This window comes from Mustela nigripes, chromosome 6 (genome assembly GCF_022355385.1).
Source record: "Mustela nigripes isolate SB6536 chromosome 6, MUSNIG.SB6536, whole genome shotgun sequence".
In the NCBI taxonomy this organism is placed as follows: Eukaryota; Metazoa; Chordata; class Mammalia; order Carnivora; family Mustelidae; genus Mustela; species Mustela nigripes.
The window spans coordinates 131716493-131738206 of record NC_081562.1 but is presented as its reverse complement, the minus strand read 5'-3'; the positions used below and the strand labels follow the sequence as shown (position 1 = coordinate 131738206).

At 38.5% G+C, this 21714-nt stretch overlaps 1 protein-coding gene across 1 annotated transcript in view; it reads left to right on the top strand.

Annotated features, from left to right (window-relative positions):
- Positions 1–6165: 6165 nt before the first annotated feature.
- The window catches only part of MRC1 (mannose receptor C-type 1), a 101315-nt gene continuing 85766 nt past the window's right edge, over positions 6166–21714 (top strand). Inside the window, exons 1-2 of the mRNA XM_059404232.1 lie at positions 6166–6352; positions 18369–18770. Coding sequence (XP_059260215.1) covers positions 6292–6352; positions 18369–18770 — 463 coding nt within the window. The 5' untranslated portion in view covers positions 6166–6291. The remainder of the gene's footprint in view (positions 6353–18368; positions 18771–21714) is intronic.

Below are 21714 nucleotides of genomic sequence, written 5' to 3'. Positions count from 1 at the left end.
AATATTAATAGATTTTCCAGAAATCTCTTCTTTGTCGACAATGTTCTTCTTTCCTTTTATTTTTGAAGATTTAGATACCTAAGAGAGTAGAATTTCTAGAATATTTCAGTGAATAGATACAACATTTACATTCTATATTGCTAAATATTATAGATAACATTACCTATTTTTGTAGTTCTGGAAAAGAAATCTAATGTTCTTATGTCTTGGCTTCCAACTATAAAATCTTGGTTATTTTCAGACCATAAAGTACATTTTTAATCTTATTCTTACATTTTTCCCAAATATTAAATGGGTCAAATAACAATCTAATTAAGTTATTTTGCAAAGTTAAATAAGTTTATTATAAAAATGTGTGCAGTGCCAAACAAAAGAAAACATAACACCAATTGGAGAACTGTGAAACTCAGGCCCTCAAATAATCTGCATATATATACTGTAAATTATGATCAATCTAAATATCCTATCTGAAGACAAATTTTAGATAAATAATCCAATATTTTTTTTTTTTATTGCAGTAAGGCAATTGTTTTCTAGTAAACTGCAAATGCATTACTGGTGTTTTGACATATTTTGGTAAAGATCAGAACATGTGAGGAATAAGAACATAAAGAAACAGTGTTCCATCCTTTAAATTTTTAAATTTATACTCAGCTGCATCATTATATCTTCTTTTTTTTTTCTGGATCATAATTATTATGATAACATTTGAGCCAATTTGCCCATTAAAAGATAATCTTGCTTAAAACAAACTTCTGAATCAGTTGCCAGTTTTAACCATGGAAAATGATAGAACAGTTTACAAAATATGTGTTGAGCTAATTTTCTTGGAACTGTTTCAGGGCAAAAGAGTCACCAAGTTCATCTTTTATGGAATTGAGTGGGTGTGAAGTACGTGATACTTGAGAAAGAGAATGTCTAGGAGGAAATGAAATAGTTCAGCAATTATCTTGGCAATTAAAAAAGTAAGGATTTCCTTAATTTTATAGAAATACTTCATTAGCTTGAAGGAAGTGCTAGTTAAAAGCTACCACTATTGGGGTCCCTGGGTGGCTCAGGGGGTTAAGTAGTTGCCTTCAGGTCAGGTCATGATCCCAGGGTCCTGGGATTGAGCCCAGAATCAGGCTCCCTACTTAGTGGAGAGCCTGCTTCTCCCTCTCCCTCTCCCCACTGCTCTGCCTCCTTGTGATCTCTCTCTCTCTCTCTGTGTGTCAGATCAATAAAACCTTAAAAAAATCTACTACTATCATCAACAGTTAAGCAAAAACCAGAAGCAAAACTTAGTAGAAAAATATGGTAACAGATTTTATTTTAATGTGATAAAATATATGTAACATAAAATTTCCCACTTTAACCCTTTTTATGTGTACAATTAAGGAGCTTTAAGTATGTTCACAATGTTGTGTAATTATCACCACTACCTATTTTTAGGTTTCATCATCTCAAACAGAAACTCTGTACCCACTAAACAATAAAATTCACTTTCCCTTCATCACTTGCTGGTAGCCTCTATTCTTTGTCTCTATGAATTTTCCTGTTCTACATATAACATATAAGTGGAATCATACAATATGTGCCCTTTTGTGCCTGGATTATTTCACTTAGCATAATGTTTTCAAAGTTGTACTTGTTATAGCAGGAATCAGATTCCTTTTTATGATTGATAATATTCCATTGTGTGTGTATGACAAACACTACATTTTGTTTATACATTCACCAGCTGGTAGGTGAACAGGGTTGCTTCTATCTTTTGGCTAGTACGAAAAATGCAGCTATGAACACTGGTGTACAAAAAAATATCTGTTTTAATCTTTGTTTTCAGTTCTTTGAATATATACCTAAAAGTGGAATTGTTAGATGATAAGACAATGATATGTTAGCTTTTCGAGGAATGGCTGAACTATTTTTCACAGTGGCTATATCATTTTATGTTCCCTCCAGCAGTGCCTAAGGGGTCCAGTTTCTCCACATCCTCACCAATGCTTATTATTTTCTGTTTTCATTTTCTGATAGTAGCTATAACAATGAGTGTGAAGGGGTATGCCATGGTGGTTTTTTGTGCTTCCCTAATGACTAGTGATGTTGAACATCTTTTCATGTGCTTATTGGCTATTTGTGTGTCTTCTTTGGAGAAATGTCTGCTCAAGCTCATTGTCATTTTTAAGATTGATTGTGTTGTTGTTGCTATTGACTTCTACTTCTTTATATATTATGGTTATTAATCCCTTATCAGATATATGATTTGCAAATAGTGTCTCCCATTCTCAGACTGTCTTGTCACTCTTTCAATTGCATCCTTTGATGTACAATTTTAAAAACAATTTTAGTGAAGCCCAATTTATCTATTTTTTTTTCTTTCATTGTCTGTGCTTTTGGTGTTAACCACCTCCACTCTCCAAAACTCATCGCTGAATCCAATGGCATGAAGATTTTCCCTGATGTTTTCTTCTAAAAGTTTTATAGTTTTAGCTCTTGACTTTAGGTTTTTGATCCATTTTGAGTTAATTTTTGTATATGGTATAAGGTAAAGGCCCAATTTCATTCTTTTGTATATGGAGATACAGTTTTCCCAACACCATTTTTGAAAAGACTAGTCTTTTTCCGCTGAATGGTCTTGGCACCCTTGTGAAAAATCAATTGGCACATGTGTGAAAATTGATTTCTGGACTTTCTATTCTGTTCTATTGGTCTTTATGTTTCCCCTATGATAGCACCACACTCTTTTGATTACTATAGCTCTGTGGTAAATTTTGAAATCAGGAGGTATGAATTGAGTTCTCCAACTGTATTCTTTTTCAAAATTGTTCTGTCTATCCCTTGAGATTTCATGTGATTTTTGTGATTTTGTTTTATTTCTACAAAAAATGTCATTGGGATTATTATAGAAGTTGCACTGAATCTATAGAAATCTTTGGATAGTCCTGTTATCTTAATAATATTAAGTCTTCCATTGTATGAACCCATTTATTTAGGTCTTCTTTAATTTCTGTTTTATAGCTTTCATTGTATAAGTCTTTTGCTTCCTTGGTTAAACTTACTCCCAAGTATTTTATTCTTTTTGATGCTATTGTAAGTGGAATTTTTTTCTTAACTGCCTTTTTAGATTTTTCATTGATAGTATGTAGAAATGCAACGGATTTTTGTGTTTTGATTTTGTATCTTTCAGTTGTGTTTCATTTGTTTATTAGCTCTAACAATTTTTTTTTGGTGGAAGCTTTAGGGTTTTCCACATATAAAATCATGCCATTTGTGAAAAGAGATAATTTGACTTCTTTTTTTTTTAAAGATTTTATTGACAGAGATCACAAGTTGGCAGAGAGACAGGCAGAGAGAGAGAGAGATAAAGCAGGTTCCCTCCTTAGCAGAGATCCTGGTGCGGGGCTCGATCCCAGGACCCTGAGACCATGACCAGAGCCAAAGGCAGAGGCTTAACCCACTGAGCCACCTGGGCACCCCAATAATTTTACTTCTTGAGAGACACTTTTACTTCCTTTTAGTTTGATACTTTTAATTTTTTTTTTCTTGCCCAATTGCTCAAGCTAGAACTTCTAGGACTATGTTGAATATAAGTATTGAAAGCAATTAAAAGCAGTGGTCAGTCTTCAGAACCCATAACTCTGATATTTTGAAGGACAAAGTCTTTATTGTCCACTCTGACTCTAGCAAGCGACACTGGAAAATCATTCTGCCACCCGAACACTGCCAGCCACAAAGACTGGGGATAGAGGATAGTAGCCACTACCATTAGGGAAATGTTGAAGTTCATTGAAATTTGCCAGTTCTCCACTGGGTGTTTCAAAGTTTCTACTATAGCCCAGAGTTCCAGAAGTCACTTCAGACAGTTGCTGCCAGTTCAATAGTTGTTGAGATGAGGTGATGGATTCCTAGAGCTTCCCAGTCCACCATCCTTTGTGATGTCACTCTCTTAAAAGTTGCATTTCTTTTTTTGCCTGTACACCTCTTCTAGCCTGATATATTTTTGTTTCAGTAAGTTCAAGGCCTGGGGCACCTGGGTGGCTCAGTGGGTTAAAGCCTCTGTCTTTGGCTTGGGTCATAATCCCAGCGTCCTGGGATCGAGCTCGGGGTTGGACTCTCTCCTCAGCGAGGAGCCTGCTTCCTCCTCTCTGCCTGCCTCTGCTTGCTTGGGATCTCTGTCTGTCAAATAAATAAATAAAATCTTAAAAAAAAAATAAGGTAAATTCTTATTTGAGGTAAATTCTTTGTGGGACAACTGGATTCCTTTTGTTTCAGAGTCACAAATTTACCATTGATTTTGGCTGGCCATGTGACACATTTGTGTAATTCAAAAAACTTTGAGGGTGAGTGTAGAGAGAATGTAATTACATTTTCTTTGCTTCTGAAATTGATATACATCTAAATTGGGCCAAATTTTTTGTATTTATGTAAATTATTTATATTTAAAAGCCATGAATGACTCATTTAAAATATCTTTTTTGTGTATGTGATAAATCAGTGAAACAGTGTTTCAGAAACAAACATGTTGTTTTATCTGTTCTGTTTCATAACTAACTTTTTCTGTCAGTCAAGTCTTAGCTTAATGAAAAAACAAAAACAACAAACTCTTGTCCTCTGCCCTACATTTTTATCACCTTTGGCATCCTGTCTGAATAATCTTAAAGTTAGAATGTTTTAAAAAATCAGCGAGGAGACTATATCATATTTCTTCCTAGGAAGCAGTTTCTAACTTTTATAACATTCACAAAAATAGTCAATTTTAGGGCTACTTCATGATAAACTACTCATTTAAAATAAAAAAAAAAAAAGAGGGTGCCTGGGTAGCTCAGTCAGTTAAGTGTCTGCCTTTGGCTCAGGTCATGATCTTAGGGTCCTGAGATCACGCCCTACATCAGGCTCCCTGCTCAGCTGGAGAGCTTCCTTCTCCCTTTCCTCTCCAGCCCCTCTGCTCTCCTCTGCTCATGCTCTCTATCTAGCTCTCTCTCTCAAATAAATAACATCTTTAAAAAAATTTTTTTTTTAAATGCAATGTTTCTAGCAGCTTCATTTTGAATTGCTAATTTTTACCATGTTCCAGGGGTGGTTGGCTATCTAATTACTGATATCTGCATCAAGATACTCTTAATCCATGTTTTACTTCTGAAAAATAACAGTAGATGTTTAGGGGTTAATTTTGTGTTTAATGAACATTTTTGTTTTTTATTTTTATTGATTGTTAAAATTATCATTATTTTTTTAAGTAGGCTCCACACCCAGCATGGAGCCCAATGCAGGGCTGGAACTCACAACCCTGAGATCAAGACCTGAGCTGAGATCTAGAGTCGGACGCTTAACCAACGGAGCCACTTGCTCCCATTTTTGTTTTTAAAGAAAGAATTCCATCCATCATGTAATGGATATACATCCTTGTGACTAAGTAAGCACATTTTCTCCTTTAAGAGGACCTTTCTGAAGTTGAAGAGGATGAGTATGGTTGAGGCTGGGCTTTGAGGCTTTATTACAAATCTTTTATCCCTGTTTTCTCCGTTTTTCTGGAGAACCTTCTAGAGAAAGCCTTCTAGAACTATCTGCTTCCTAGTCTGGAGGAGATTCCCTCTTGGGTTTAGCCTCTCACCTTTTTTCTGACTGAAGGAACAAAGCTTTGTGAGAACGGTGTCTTTTGAAGCTAAGAAAAAAAGACACGACACTCCAAGCACTGAGTATACACAATGAGGGGAATCCATTTCAGCCCTTAAGATAATGTTTCCAGCACCCAAACTGTCCTTTTTAGTGCTGCCATTTCTGTCACTCTACAGTGAGGCTGTCTGCTGAGAGACCGTGGGCTCAGCTGCTTCACTGAGGGGAGCCCAACTTTCCAGGCCAGGTAAGGGCCTCCTGCCTGCTTTTCGCACAGCCCCTTCTGAGCAGCCCTGAGCCACACAGCTGTTTCACTTCTCCCCTCCTCTGCAGGCCAGCCTGGCTCCGCGCTTCTCACCATCACCCTTTTGCCACCCTCCCCTCCTCACCCCTCTCCCACATGTGTCCCTTTCTTCCCTTCCTCTGTGTCTGCTCTTCTCAGAAGTTAGCTTACAAAGCAAAGTTGTAACTTTGAATTCCTGTTTTTCCAACTACCATCATGTGACAGGATATCTCCTTATTGGAGGTTTTCCCTAATTTCAGAAGCCCTTTAAAAGTGAGAGCTTCCTCCACACCTCTTTTCAGCAGGGCAGCTCGGAGACCAGAGTAGGGGAAGGGGTGATTGGGTGCCTGCACTGTTTTGGTTCCTTCCTCCCCCCTCCTCTCCATTAGTGCAAGTTGAAGGATCAACTGTGGGACATGAGGCTGTCCCTGCTCCTGGTTTTCTTCCCTCTCATTCCGGTCGCTGTACAGCTGTTGGGTAAGTTGACTGAAACAGAAGCTTTCTGACTTGGGGCCTGGGGGAGATGGCACACCTTCCCTTTTGGGTCAAGGTTAATGGATTCCTTTTAATACCGTGGTGAGGAGGAAAGCAGAAGTCCCCTGCACCACCAGGTCTGCGGGGGAGACGGTTTTCCTCCTCTTGGAAGCCGGGAACATGGAGTAGGGAGGCTGCCTCTCAGGCCAGAGGTGCTACGTGACCCCCAGCCCCACAGAACCCCTGTTTCTCCTGACTTCTTTCACGTCCCATGGTTCCTTCCCTGTTCTGTTCTTAGAGGCATTTCCTCTGTAGTTTGTTCTGGTTTTCAATTCACAATATTCCTGTCGAAGCACCAAGAAATATCTTCTGAATGAGAAATATCTTCTGAATGTTTTTGGCCAAAAGGAGGGAGGCACTGCTCTCTTTCTTCATGGTGGGTCTAAGGACAGGGTCATAGATCATCCTCCAAGGACAGATTCCATGAGGTTTTCACAACGCGTCTCTTTCTGTGAACAAACCTTTTAATGATCCATAGATTTTTACAGCTACAAAGTTCATCAGTATTCCAAGTTGTTCAAACTGATTTACACTTGTTTTCTCCCCACCCCCCACTCCCTTTTTTTCCCCTGGAGACTGGTGATTACTCACGAGGAACAGAATCCTAGCTTTTCAATTCTTAAAGACATTGTCGAGTCTCCCTTTTCTTTTCTAGTCCTTTAGACTCAGCCTGTTTAACTTCAGAATGAGAGCACCCATTAGAATTTTCATTCCCTTTTGAAATGAGATCGCAGGGATCTCAACTTTGAACTTTCGTTCCTGATCTCTCTTCTTTTCTCCCAAAGAGCACAGGTCATCTGTGTGCATTCTGTTCCAAGGGCACTCCACACTCTCTGTGTAATGGTGCGGGCGGGACTGGGGCATACCAGTAACACAGAAATGCCCGCCACCAGGAGACTTCCAGAGAGGGTGCTGACCACAGAAAACATTAAATCACAATGAGCATTAAGTAGTGGTAATTATATGGGGGCACTTGGATGACTCAGTCAGTTAAGTATCTGCCTCTTAACCTCAGCTCAGGTCTTAATCTTAGATGGTGAGTTCAAACCTCATGCAAAAAAAAAAAAAGAAAAGAAAAAGGAAAAAGAAGTAGTAGTGAGTACAAAAGCTCAAGTGAAAGACCCCTGCCCTTGCCAGGGAGCTACTTAGTTACTCTGTGTTTTAGATTCCCTGTTTATAAAATGGGGGGCATAATGTTACCTGCACCAAGTCTTTGTAAGGATTCAATGAGTTACAAAATGGAAAATGTTTAGAACAGAGTCTGGCCCATAGGAAGGCTTCCCAAGTGCTAGTTATTAAAAATAGTGACTTCTTGTTCCCACAGCAGTAACAAGTTATCCAATAAAAGCAGTATATTAAGTATTTAAAGGAGAGATTTTCCAAGGAATCGTGCTGAGGTTCCTGGAGCCTGAAAAGATATTTTGCTTTATTGCTGGCTACAAAGCATATCCCTCAGTGAGTAAGGGGTGCTGGAGGAGGAGATGCTTAACCCAAGTGGGAGACGACCACAGGCTGGAGTTAGACATTAACACAGTGTTTGTCTTGTTAGTCTGCGGCAGGGAATTAATGTATGCTTCAGGGCCCCAAAGGTTAAAACTAAGACCAGTGAAAATCCAAGAGTTGTGCTGTCTTAGATAGGATTGTCTGCTTAGGAGTGAGTTCGCTGTCACTGAAGGTCTTCAAACAGAATGTCAATGAACAATTCGAGGGCTCTGTAAGTGACCTGGATTCTAACCCAGGCAGCCCAATAGAAACATCATTGGTTAAATTATGTAGCCATGCTAATAAAGTAAAAAGAAACAGGTGACATTGATTCTTATGAATATATTTTATTTAACCCAAATATTTTCAGTGAAGATCACTAACATCACCTGATCATTTTATCAGGATAAAATCTATGGGGATATTTTTATATTGATTTTTTTAAACATTAAATTTTCAAAATCCAGTATGTATTTTGTACTTAGAGCACATTTCAAATCAGACTGGCCTCATTTCTAGGGTACAATAGACCCTCAGAGCTGATAGCCACCATATTGGGCAGCATAGGTACTAATTTTCTTTAAATTGACTCAATGTTTTGGGGCAAGAAATGTTTCTCAATTTGCTTAGGAAAGTTTCCCTCCTTGAGACAGCAGGATGCCTTGCTCTGATGAATGCCTTCCTCTTCTTAGGCACAAATATGGGAGAAGCAGGGAGGTGCTAAAGATGTGTTTACTCAGAGAATTTGAAAAAAAAAAAAAATGGGTAAGGGAGTCCCTTCCAAATTTTTTTTCTCTAACTTGAAATCCTATAATTCTGATTTTACCTTTTCTTGGTTCACACAGCACATGGACAAAGGTTAGTTACTGCTTCATAATAAAGCAGTAGAACAAAGGGTATTGAATTCCCACATCCCTTGCACCAGCTGCCCTGGGTCCTAGCCCATGAAGAAAACCCACAGAAAGGTCTCCCTACTTTCTGTGGTTTATATATTTATATATATATTTATTTATTTATAACTCAGAACACTTTCTCCTACCTCCCATAGTGCATCACACATCATCAGTGCTGGGAGTACCCACATCATACCTTGAGGGGCCAGGAGCCCAAGCTTAAGCGGGGGAGGGGGTGAGGGGTGATACATGGAGTTCTTCTGCTTCTCTTGCCCTACTATCTGTTAGCAGGAAGAGTTGCATTCAGCACTAATGTTTAGATCTCAGTGGGGATATAGTCATAGTAGTGATACAGTGAGAGATGTTCAGGCACAGAGTTTAGACCTCAGCTGAGAACTTTAGCTTAAAATGGAATGGCTTAGCTCATTAGCAATGGTGTATTGGTAAACTTAACAATCAATTCTCAGAGAAGAAGAAAAAAAGCACTGATTTGTGGCATTTAGTGATTGCCATGGTGTAAGATTTCTGCTACAGTTGATTTCAAACTATGAATGCTATGTCACGGGAGGCAGAGTTGGAAAAGATGCCAACAATAGGACCTCACTAGCCAATGAGTGTCAAACAAATACAGTGAACGTGATCCCTGGCTCAGTCTCATGCAGCATCCAACCTCTGTGTTTTATAGGTAAGAAAATTGAAGTCCTGACAGGTTAAGTGATCTTTCCAGAGTCCCACAACTAGTTAATGGCACAACCCATTTAGGGCTTAGGAGTCCTGACTCCCAAGGGAGTATTCTTTCTATTAAAGAGAAGCGATGTGTTTTCTTGCTGAATGAGTGATTGGTTAATATCAATCTAGAATTCTTCCAGAAACAATTCCCCACGGCCATTCCCTTTGTCATTTTAATTTTCATGAAATTTTCCCTATGATATTTCTATTTTTCTTTATTTCTAGTCTCTTCATTTCTTCCTTTACATATGACTTCTTTTAGATACCAGATTAAAGACACACTTTATCTAAAGTTACTGAGCAAAACCAACTTCTTGTCATTGTTTTTTTGCCTCCAGTGTTCTTATATTTGTCTATTTTTCCTGCTATTGTTCCAAACTTTATCTGACTTTTCTGAAATTTAAAAATGGAGTTCTGCATATGTAGGATATTGTGGTTAGTTGTTAGATGACACTTGTTTTGCTAATGACAATTCAGCACCTTATGAGGACGCTGAACTTAATTTCTCAATAGGAGTCATCATCTTTGGTTAAATGTGAACTTTCCAGGGTCATATGTGCTCAACCTCAGTTAAAGACAAAAACCTTTGCCCTCAAAAGGGAGCTAGAGACCATAGGCATCCTTCAACACTCAGATCTGGCCTCTGGGACTGGTAGGCAAGCAGCTAAGGGAGAACTAAGAAGTCACAGAGGCCACAAGAGGAGTGGAGCAAAAGGAAAGCAGCTTCTGAAGTCACATATTTCCATAGCTGAGAGGGAGTCAAACTGTTATCAAAATGAGAACACTAATGTCCTCTTGCCTCTTGGCCACCATCAAGCATTGTTGGATGGAAACATCATGTGGTTAGTTTGGGCCATAGAAGAGACTAGTAGAAATCAGTCAGAACACAAATGAGAGTAAAGGTGGTAAGAAAGCAAGGACCCTTTCAAAAAGAATTGAAACTGACATCGGAAAGAGAAAGCATCCTAAGACAAATTTGTCCACTTACAAACCAAGTTAAAGTCACAAAGCACGTTCAGATCCCTCGTTCCATTCATTAATCATTTTCAGATCCTTCACAATAGCCCCATGAGGTAAGATGGGTAGGTGTTACTGCCCACCTTTTACTACATGAGAAAACAGGCTCAGAAGTTAGCTAGCCACTAAGGACCTGAGCTGATTCTTGACTATTGTCTTCTGGCTCTGACGCTAAGAATTTGCCAGCTGGAGTGTGTTGACAAGGAAAGACATAAAATGTGCTCGAAACAACAGTATTTCAAAAAAGGGCTTAGTCCCTCTATTTGTATCAACTGTTAAGACATTTCACTTAGGGAGGGGAAGGAGAGCATTAACCCTGCAATATTTACTCTATGCAAAATGATGTGCTGGGTTTTTTACACAGATTATCTCATTCAGAAATTCATAGCAAGTCTATCATGGAACATTATTATCCCTATTTTACAGATGAGGAAATCAAGGCAAGAATGGTGAATTTAACTGAGCAACACAACTAGTGAATGGTGGAGGCAGAATCTGATCACAAGTTTGCTGACCCCCAAGAATACACTTTTCTCCACCACATCACTTGTCTCTTGAGTTTGGAAACCCTGGAGTTCCCCATGATCTCTGCTCTTCTGTTCCTTTCTCTGGGCTGCTGCAACAGCTCTATTTTCTCTAGTCTCATCCTCTTTTCAACCATTTCATGCTGTCTTCAAGATTGATTTTCCCAAGTTAATGATAATACTTAACATGTATATAGCGATTTCCACTGGTCAGGAACTGTTCTCAGTGCTTTATTTAGAAGATCTCATTGGATCCTTACAACAACCAGCAGGTTCTATTATTGACCCCTCATCTTTCAGATGGAGAAAAGGAAGCACAGAGTAGTTTAGAAACTTGACCAAAGTCCTATAGCCAGTGAGCATCAGAGCTCGGATTACGTCATGCTCGTATAGACGTGATACATGAAGACTAATTAATTAGTTAGCATGACGGTGAGGGGAAGAAGAAAGAAGAAAGAGTGGTGTAGGTTCAAAACCTACAGATTTTGCTTGTGTGTCCTAGGGTTGGGGGAGGGCCTGGCAATCTGAGGTTGAAGATCTAGGAGAGAAAGAAAGGAAGAGAACAAGTTGAGCGGCAGAAGGGAGTAGCATCCAGGACACAGGTAAAGAGATCAGCAGACTGAGGGTGACCTACTGAGACGAGAGTGAACAAAATCAGGAAGGGTGTAGCTATTCCTATCTTTAGAAAGTGAGACAGGAAGTTGGAGAAATTTCTTAACTCCTGCCCTCACCTTTCTCCTGAGGTCATAACCCATATTGGATTCACCCTTGGACCTCCCCAAATGGCCAAATGCAGTGACTTAAAGTATTAGGTTCTCTGAAGATTTGGTGAATAAATGAAGGATCAGAGTGAAAACTAAAATAACTCTCAATTTTTCCTTTATTCTTTTATTTGATATTGCCACACCTATCACTGTGATCCTTAGTCTGGCCCTTGCCCCCAGCACTTGGCTTAGATTTTTGCATGTACTTGGTGTATGACAAATATTTGCTTTTCACTTAACTTTGGTCCTTGGGGGACACCACTGTAGGTTTTACCTTCATTGACTGAGGCCTTAGGGACAGATTTCTTGGTTTTGGTTAAGACACTATCTCTGATGGTGATTGGCGTGAAGTCGTTCATATGGGAAACAGTCCCAGGAAACAATGGCAGAGGTGTGGGGAGGTGAGATGGGAAGGGAAGTAGCCGTGGCCACTGTGGACAGCTGGAGTTCAGCCCTGCTCAGGTGCTCTGGGTGATAAGGCGGACTATGTCATCCCACCCAATATGCCAAAGATTAGAGTTGTTTCTTCATCAGCTGCTATCAGTCACTGGTAAAGAGCCCTTTCTGGGGGCCTTCATTCTCCAACCCTTCTTGCCTTCGCAGCATGTGGGGACTGGGGCCTCTGATGCACCCCAGGCCCAGAGATGCTGTGCTGACATTGAGGAGTGGGGCTTGCATGCACTGAAATGGCAAAAGGCAAGAAAAATAAGTAGGGTTCTGGCACCACCTGCTACAAAATATCCAATTATGTTCCTTGTATCCAGTTTCTCTATCTTGCAAAAGATCATTTTTCATGTTTGCAAGTCAGGATTTCATTTATTAATAATGGGGAAGGTCTACAAATGTGTAAGGAAATAGAGCATATAATGGTTCTGTCTCTAGAGGGTCAAATTTAATAACCTAATTTTCTTTGCTAGTCAATTTAGAAATTTCAGTATTTGTTTGATGTTATGGAAAAATGTAAAACTGTTAAAATGTGCTGAAAAGAATATTCACCTTCATGGGGCGCCCAGGTGGGTCAATGGGTTAGGTGTCTTACTCTTGATCTCAGCTCGGGTCTTGATCTCGGGTGTGGGTTTGGGCCCTGCATTGGGCTCCTTGCTGGGTGTGGAATGTATTAAAAAAAAAAAAAAAGAATATTCACACTTATATTATTGGTTACCTAGTCTTCACTTATTTTTACTTGAGATACTGAACTGAAACTTATTATCATTGCTTCTTTCCTGTATGTATTTTGACCTTTGAGGTTTCTGCCTTTGAATTAGCTACAGGCAGTATGAGCTCAGTGGGGCACAGAAGTTGTCTTTGGTTTGTCCTTACAATGTCACCTGCACAGTGCCTGGTACATATTTATCAAAAAATTAATATGAGGGACCCCTGGGTGGCTCAGTCGGTTGAGTATCTGCCTTTGTCTCAGGTCATGATCCCAGGGTCTCGAGAGCAGGCTCCATGTCAGGCTCCCTGCTCAGCAGGGAGTCTTCTTCCTCTCCCTCTGCCTGTTGCTCCCTCTGCTTGTGCTCTCTCTCACTCTTGTTTCTCTGTGTGTCACATAAATAAATAAAATCTTCAAAAAAATAAGAAAAATTAATTTGAGATGAGGGAGATAAAGTTAAAGATGAAAGATGGGTCTCTTCAATTCTGTAAATATATATGTATATATTTTAAAGATTTTACTTATTTATTTATTTGACAGAGAGAGATCACAAGTAGGCAGAGAGGCAGGCAGAGAGAGAAGGGGAAGCAGGCTCCTTGTAGAGCAGAGAGCCGGATGCGGGGCTCAATCCCAGGACCCTGGGATCATGACCTGAGCTGAAGGCAGAGGCTTTAACCCACTGAGCCACCCAGGTGCCCCCAATTCTGTAAATATATATCTGATGTGTATTTTAAAAGCAGAAAGAAAAACACACATTAAATCCCATAATTGAGATGGCAGAGAAAGGAATATAACAATTCTACTGTCCTCATTTGTTAACTTTGTGCTGTTTCTCTTATAATTACATAACTAGTATAGACAGAGAACAGGACATTTATATGTATAAAACATTGGTATGGTTAATGGTGGCAAAAAACATACCACAATGTGTCTTTTGGTCAAGACCTTGACTCCATTGAGAGGAAGAAATCAGAGCAACTGTACAGAGACCAGTGATACAAGGAAAACTCCATGTTGATTAGTGGGGGAGAAGAATAATGGATTACTGTGGAATCATAGAGTGATAATGTTGCATTTCCTTATATTGTCTAGCAAAGACAATATCAAACTTGCCCTGCTCCCTAATGTCAAAGATAAATAAAGGAAACCAGAATAGATAAGGTTGAATTGAAATAGAAACTTTTCATTTCCAAGTACTCCTTGTATAAACAATTTATGAATTGTTCTTTGGTAAAAATAAACTTTCAGGGGAAGAAGTAACATGAAATATACCCATCACCATTCATCAGTTATTAAATAAACTAATGTATCTGGGTTATTAGTCAAGATGTTTCAGATTAAACTTATGTTCCTTCATTCATTCAACTAATATTTGTGGACAGAATATTTTGCTCCAAAAAGAGATGATACAGTCCTGAATCAGAAAGATTAAGTCTTTCTACTTGTGGGATTTACATCCCAGTAAAAGGACATGAACAAAACATAACTAAATGATTTTTTATAAAGAGTATATTTTAAGATGATTAAGAACATTATATAGAAAAAGAGCAAAATTTGGATCATTTGCTCACTAAGGACTTGACACTTGAGCTGGGACCTTAGAGTATCCAAGAAGAGGGAACTTGAACTATGAAGTTTCTCAAGTGGAAATGAAGGGTTTGAGGAACAGAAAGGCCTTGTGGCTGGAAGGTGGTGGGTGAGAGCAGGGACAGGATCATGTCCTCTCTAGGGAGCTAGGATGTGGAGGTTGATGTTTTTCTCTTGTGTACAAAAGCACACTCTTAAAGGATTTAAAGTTTTGGGAAAATACAATTAAAAACAAAATCTCTTCCAAACTTAGAAAACCCTCATCAAGGTAGAAGAAAAAGAAAAAAAAAATATATGGTGGAATGAGCACTCAACTAGAATGGGATGCATATCACAGGTAATCTGCTAAAACAAAGAAATCGGACTCTTCTACATCATTAAGTGAAAACAACCCATTACATTAGGGAGGTACTGCAATTTGGAATCAGGTGGCAAATTAGGCCCATCTCACCCAGAAAGCTGGGAGTTCAAGGGCTATCATTTTTGATGCTTGCATTTCAAAGAGAAGACGACCAGAGTGAGACTAATCCTGGCTTGGTCTAGTGTGTTGGCCATAGTGAAAGAGAGAAAATAATGGATTAGAATATATATATTTGCCAGGGTTTTCCAGAAAAATAGAAACAATAGGGTATGTGAGTGTGTTTATATGTGTGTGTATCCCTATACCTATCTATCATCTATCTATCTATCTATCTATCTATCCATCTATTGGTCATCTTCTGTCTCTCTTTCTGGAGATACTGAAGGAATTGGATCCTGCAGTTGTGAAGGCTGGCAAGTCCAAAATCTATAGGGGTAGACTGGCAGGCTGGAAACTCAAGAAAGAATTGATATTGTAGCTCAAGTCCAAAGGCAATCTGGAGGTAGAGTTTTGTCTTCTTCAGGGACCTCTGTCTGTTATCTCTAAAGACCTTCAACTGACTGGATGAGGCCCACCCACAGTACAGAGGATACTGTACTTAAATTTAACTGATTCAAATGTTAATTTTATCAAATAAACAAACGAACAATTTAACTGATTCAAATGTTAATTTTATCAAATAAACAAACGAACAGACAAACCCTCACAGCAACATCCAGACTGCTGTTTAACCAAATTCTGGGTACTATGACCTAGCCATGCTGACACATAAAATTGTCACAGTATATTTTTGGGTAGAGCCAGTAGATTTCTGCTTTTGTTCTAGAAAGTGAAGGTGAGCTGGGTATCCAGGATATCCTAGGTTTTGGGCTTATGGATATGAGTAGACAATGTCACCATTAATGAAAAACAGAAGACTGGATGTTTGCCATGATATTTAGAGAAAAATTAAGATGGAACTACAGATGAAAATTAAGTACATGAAATGAAAGTCAAATAAGTATAGAAATCTCCAAAGGACGAACACTATTTATGCATGAAAACTTTCAAGCACCTACCTTAAATGGCTGGTGACCAACTGGTTGTATGACTAAATTTGGATGATGAACAAATGTTGGCTGTTCAGTGATACTGACGTATGATACAGAAGATATTACTGTTGATGAGATGTTACTAAGCTAAACTATCTAAAAAGTGGAAGATAAGTCTCAATAGGAAAACAATTGGCAGAATTGAAAACAAATTAAATGTAAAGGGCCACATAGTTGAGTTTACAGATCAATATAACAAAATTTTCAGACTTCATTACCATTTTAGATTAGAAGAGCCTAGATGTACATTTATGTGAGGTAAATGATCATAGCAATTTTTTTTTAAACTTTTTGTTTTTCTATCTCCTGTTTTTTTATGAACAAGACAGCATATTATTAGTATTTTTATTTTATTGCCAATGCAGAAAGTTACTCATCTTGTCACACGAGGACATGAGCAGCAACAAGATGAGATCAAGTCTGGGAAGGAGTTCAGCTAGATGGGAGGGGCTCCGGCGGGACAGCGCATGCTCAGTTGACAGATGTCACCTCCAGAGACGCCAACAGAAGCAGGTGTTATGAGTTGAGACTCTATTGAGTCCCAATTCCAAGAAATCAAACCAAGAGAAATGAGAACCCCATTCCGAGGAAGCCCAGCTAAATTTCAAAGTGGCACCAAATTAGGAAACCAGATAGGTTAGAGGCAGGAGGTCTCTAACAAGTGTGGGACAAGAGCAAATGCAGGAGCAGGGCAGGGAAAACTAATCTTTGAAGGCACGGATCTTCGTAAGCCCTAAATTAATGGTCCAAGAACTGATCTCAGAACGTAATGGTGCTAACCTGACAGGGGTGTTGAGGACAGTAAGTAGAATACGGCTTGTGAAAATGTTTTGTAAATGGTGAAGGACTCTGCTTGTGGTACTTTTATGACTTTGTTACATTTCACGGGGATGCTTTGATTTAAAATAATGAGCTAATGACTCAGACCCTCAAATATCTGAAATTCTACCAGCTCATTTTGAAAGAACACTTGTGTAGCAGGAATTCAGTAAATCTTTAGAAGTCATATTTGATATTTATGTCAGAAAATGAAAAGTCAGTTCTTTTCATTTGTCTATTCTTAAAAAAATAAGCAAAAAGGAAAAACCTTTACATGAATTCTGTTTCAAGGGGAAAAATATGTTTACCAGGTCCTTTTCTTTTTTCTTTTTCTTCTTTCTTTCTTTCTTTCTCTCTCTTCCTCCCTCCCTTCCTCCCTTTCTTTCTTTCTTTTGGCAAGAGGAAATTCAGTTTCGCCAGCTAGCAGCTACATACTCTAAGTGTAAGTCATCTACACATATTTATTTAAATTACCAGCCCCAAATTATAAGTATAAAGCAACACTATTATTTGTAGTTATTGTCCAAAATATTACCACAAATGAAATAAAAACATATTTAATCTTTACTGTGAACTTGACAAATTACTACACTTATAAGTACATTTTTATATCTTTTGGTTAAACAAAGTCTAGCATGAGTATGCCAATAAAATGAAAGTCAAAATTATATAAAAGATACTAACTTACAGATCTCGATGCTACACTATTAAGTTATCTACTGTTGCAAGAGAAAACAGAACAAAACAAAACACTTCTCTAGCAGGGCTCTCCAGAAAGCATTAGTTCAAAGATTTGCAGAACATAAGGGTAAAAGTTCCTAAAATAAAACTATCTTTTAAGTTACAAAAAACCTCACCAATATTATAATTAGAATAATTATGTATGAGCTTCCTCTATCTCAAAGAGAGTAGGAATGAATCAGATTTCGAAACTCTATTCCAGGGTACACATATATCTAATTCTACAGCTTACTGTATTCATATCTAAATTTTCTTTTTTTTTTAAGATTTTATTTATTTATTTGCCAGAGAAAGAGCAAGAGAGCGTGAGAGTACAAGCAGGGGGAGCAGCAGGCAGAGGGAGAAGCAGGCTCCCCACTGAGCAGGGAGCCCAACATGGGGCTCCATCCCAGGACCCTGGGATCATGACCTGAGCTGAAGGCAGACGCTTAACCATTGAGCCACCCAGGCGTCCCTTATATCCAAATTTTCTTTACTCAGATGGTTATTATTTCTTTCTCTGTTCTCGACTTTTTATGTTTACTACACTACAATTTGTGTGCATTTAAGGCAGGCCTTTAGTAATGCTCCCATAACAAACTAGGATGTCTTGAGGATTTCTGGCCAGTTGCTGGGGCCCCCTGGGAAGAGACCCCTCATCCCATGCTCTCTTTCCAGTCTCAAGGACATCCCCCCTTCTCCTGGGATCATACATAAGTTTTCTGGAAATGGAAACATTGGGAACTTTGACCTAAAATATTCTTTGTCACATGTATCCACTTACACATCTTTTCTTTTCTTTTTTTCTTTTTTAAACAGACACTAGGCAATTTTTAATATATAATGAGGATCACAAGCGCTGTGTGGAAGCATTAAGTCCCAGTGCAGTGCAAACAGCGGTTTGCAACCAAGACAATGAAGCACAGAAATTCCGATGGGTGTCTGAATCCCGGCTTATGAGTGTTGCTTTTAAATTATGTTTGGGGGTACCATCAAAAACGGACTGGGTGGCTGTCACTCTGTATGCCTGTGACCCGAAGAGCGAACTTCAGAAATGGGAGTGCAAAAATGACACACTTTTGGGGATCAAGGGAGAAGATTTATTTTTTAACTATGGCAATAAACAAGAAAAGAATATTATGCTTTACAAGGGTTCCGGTTTATGGAGCAGATGGAAAATCTATGGGACAACAGATGATTTATGCTCTAGAGGTTATGAAGGTAAGAAGCACGGACTATCTTGACTTTCTGTCAAAATTTTCTCATCTTTCTTAGTTAGAACCTATTTCAAGAATGTAAGTATATTCTTGTTTAGTCTGTGCTAGAATTACTGATTGATTATGTTTGTGTTTTAAACTATTCTGTGTGCTATGAGAAAATGACAGTGAATAAATATAGTAAAAATTACTGAATGATACTTTAGCTGTTTATAATTAATGGAATGACTCTGTGTGTGTGTGTGTGTGTGTGTGTGTGTGTGTGTGTTTAACTTCTGCTAAGGCTTTTTTTAAACTATGGATTATGATTTTAAAAAATGAATTTTCACTCTGGCCTTTGACCAAAAGCCTCCTCCTATTTGACATTATCTGGTTGTAGTGATAAATGAATTTAACCAGATGTCTCTTTTCCTTTGGTTTAAGCTATCCCTAGAGAAATGACCCATGGAAAATCATTCTTTCCCAAGTCAGACTGCCTGAAATGAAATCTTGACATTCCTTGATCTTTTAAGTTTCTCAACGTTTCTCTGTCACCTTATGGGTATTACAAGACTGTACTAATCAGAAGATTAGAAAGGCTAAGGAATTAGCCTGTAAATTAACATGCAACATAGTCCAGTATTTTAGAAAGTGGTAACACCTGTGGGCAGAAAATAATTTTATATGAATTTGGTTCCTTAAGCTGTTGAAGGTTAAATAAAACCAGAGTATTTAGTTTTCTCTTATCTTGGCCAAATTTCATTCTCTGGGGGCTTGAAAGAAACAACATAACAAAAATAAAACAGAACTGGAAGCCTTTTACAAAGCCTCTTTCTGTCAGATGACGTTATAACCACATTCCAGGTTTGGATACTTGGTTATTCGGAAGTCTTATCAAGAATGACCTCAGGTCAGAGAAAGAGATTACCTGTTTCCAAAATTACTGTGTTACTGAGGCTACAAAGATTGGTTGAACCCAGTTGTCATAGCTCATCAGAGCCTGGGAGTTCAGATCTTTGTAAGGCCACATTTGTCAGCTTTCCTTTTTCCTTCTTCATGAAGAGAAGGAAAAGTAGGCATTGAAGAAGAGAGAGAAGTAGAGTTCAGAAAGAGGCTATCCTGAGGCATTTCTTGATCATAATGAAGGTTTAGAAGTTATAGGGTAAGCAGCCTAAGTAGTATAACCTTACAGGGGAAACTTGATAGAAAACTTTAGCAGGACAAGAGTGAATCAAACTTGACTGAGTCAAATTCCACAGATAGGACAGTAGTCCTAATTGAGGGATTCCAAACAAAGAAGATTGCCATTAAGATGTTGGACTCCTTATTTTATTTAAAAATACATCACTGAAGTTACAGAGACCCCACTTCTAATCCCCACCATCCTTTGTGCTCTCCTGCTAATTTGAGAAGAATATGCTTAGGGTTAGGATGGTGGTTCTCAAACTACATGTTTAAGAATCACCAGGAAATCTTGTCAAAAGTGCAAATACCAAGGTTCCCAAGGACATGGGGGTAGAGGGGAAAAAGTCTAAAAATCTATTGCATTATTTCTATGAGCAACTGAGTGGTTGGAAGAAGACTGACCACATTTTGCCTGCTCCCCAAATCTCTCTCGGTACTTAAGATTTTTTCTGCTAGAAGGTCTAGCACTTCAGAGTGATCTTGGAATCTACTCATTGGAATACACCTTCGATCTGAAGACAACATAGAGAGGGTCTATGTAGAGTCTGTCTCTCTTAAGAAAACTTGAGGAAGATAGCTGGCTGGGGTCAGGGATTATTTTAGAATAATGAAATCAGAATTTCAGACTTAGAAGGATCTGAGTGTTGTCTGAGAATTTGGACCATAGAGGAAGAAAAATTGACTGCAGTTACATGACTTGTTAGTGAAGTGGTTGGAATAGAACTTGGTTCTTTAGGCCTCATCAGGACTTTGTTAACTAAGTCCAGTTACTCCTCAAAAGGCCATTTCTGACTGAGAACTCTAAACCAGCACTGAAAATCTCTTGGCTAATTTAATGAACAGTACAACTAGCCCTGAGGTGGTCTTAACAGATTTTCTTCACGTGAAGAAAATCACAGGAGACCTTGTGATTAAGAGTGGTGTAATTATATCTAAATCCAGGATGTTCCTTATACAATATATGATTTGGAAAACTGATCCTGTAATGTAGTGGGGCAAATGCTAGAGTTGCCTTTTGAAGTTCCTAACAATTAGCTAATTGGCGAAAAAGTAATTTTGTGGTCAATGAAAATAAACCTAGCTTGTCAGGAGGACCGGATAAGTACAGTGAGGAAAGGGAAAGGAAAGAGGGTAAGGAACTTCATGCGTGTTATGATTTTAATATATGTTAGGTGTGGTGATGTATGTTTTACACGGTTTATACTGTCTAAATTGGATTTTGAGATGTCTTTAGGGGACTTTTTAAAGTCATAGAATCTAAAACACTTAATTGAGAAAAGAGTGTTTTTATCCTGGACAAATTTTCTCTGTAGAAGGTTATTGTTTCCCCGGGGGGTGTCCCTACAGAGAGAGACACACTAAGTATTTTGGACAATGTGGCTATGGGGGATGGTGTGGTTTTGGTGGAGATTTGAGCTTCTCTAATCCTTTGGCTTCAGCCAAACTATAATCAATGATGATTTTTTATTTGTTTCAATTTTGTCTTTTAGGTAAACCCAGAGATTCCCATTTTCTCTGTCTGAATTCAGTTTTAAGAAAGACAAATATTGACTGTCAATGGTATCCAATGGTTTTGAGTGCTTTCTTTCCATGATGCGGATTAGAGAGTTACATCCAAATTCTGACCCTTTCTCATAGTCATTGTTGAGGGACTCTAGTAGAGGCTGGCTTGACAGGAAGTGGTAGGGGGGGCATTTAACTTTTGGCTGTGTGTTTGAGTTACACAGTTGTAATGCTATTTTTCCATCTAGAGGGTCATTCATTCTGTAATTCCAAGCAAGAGG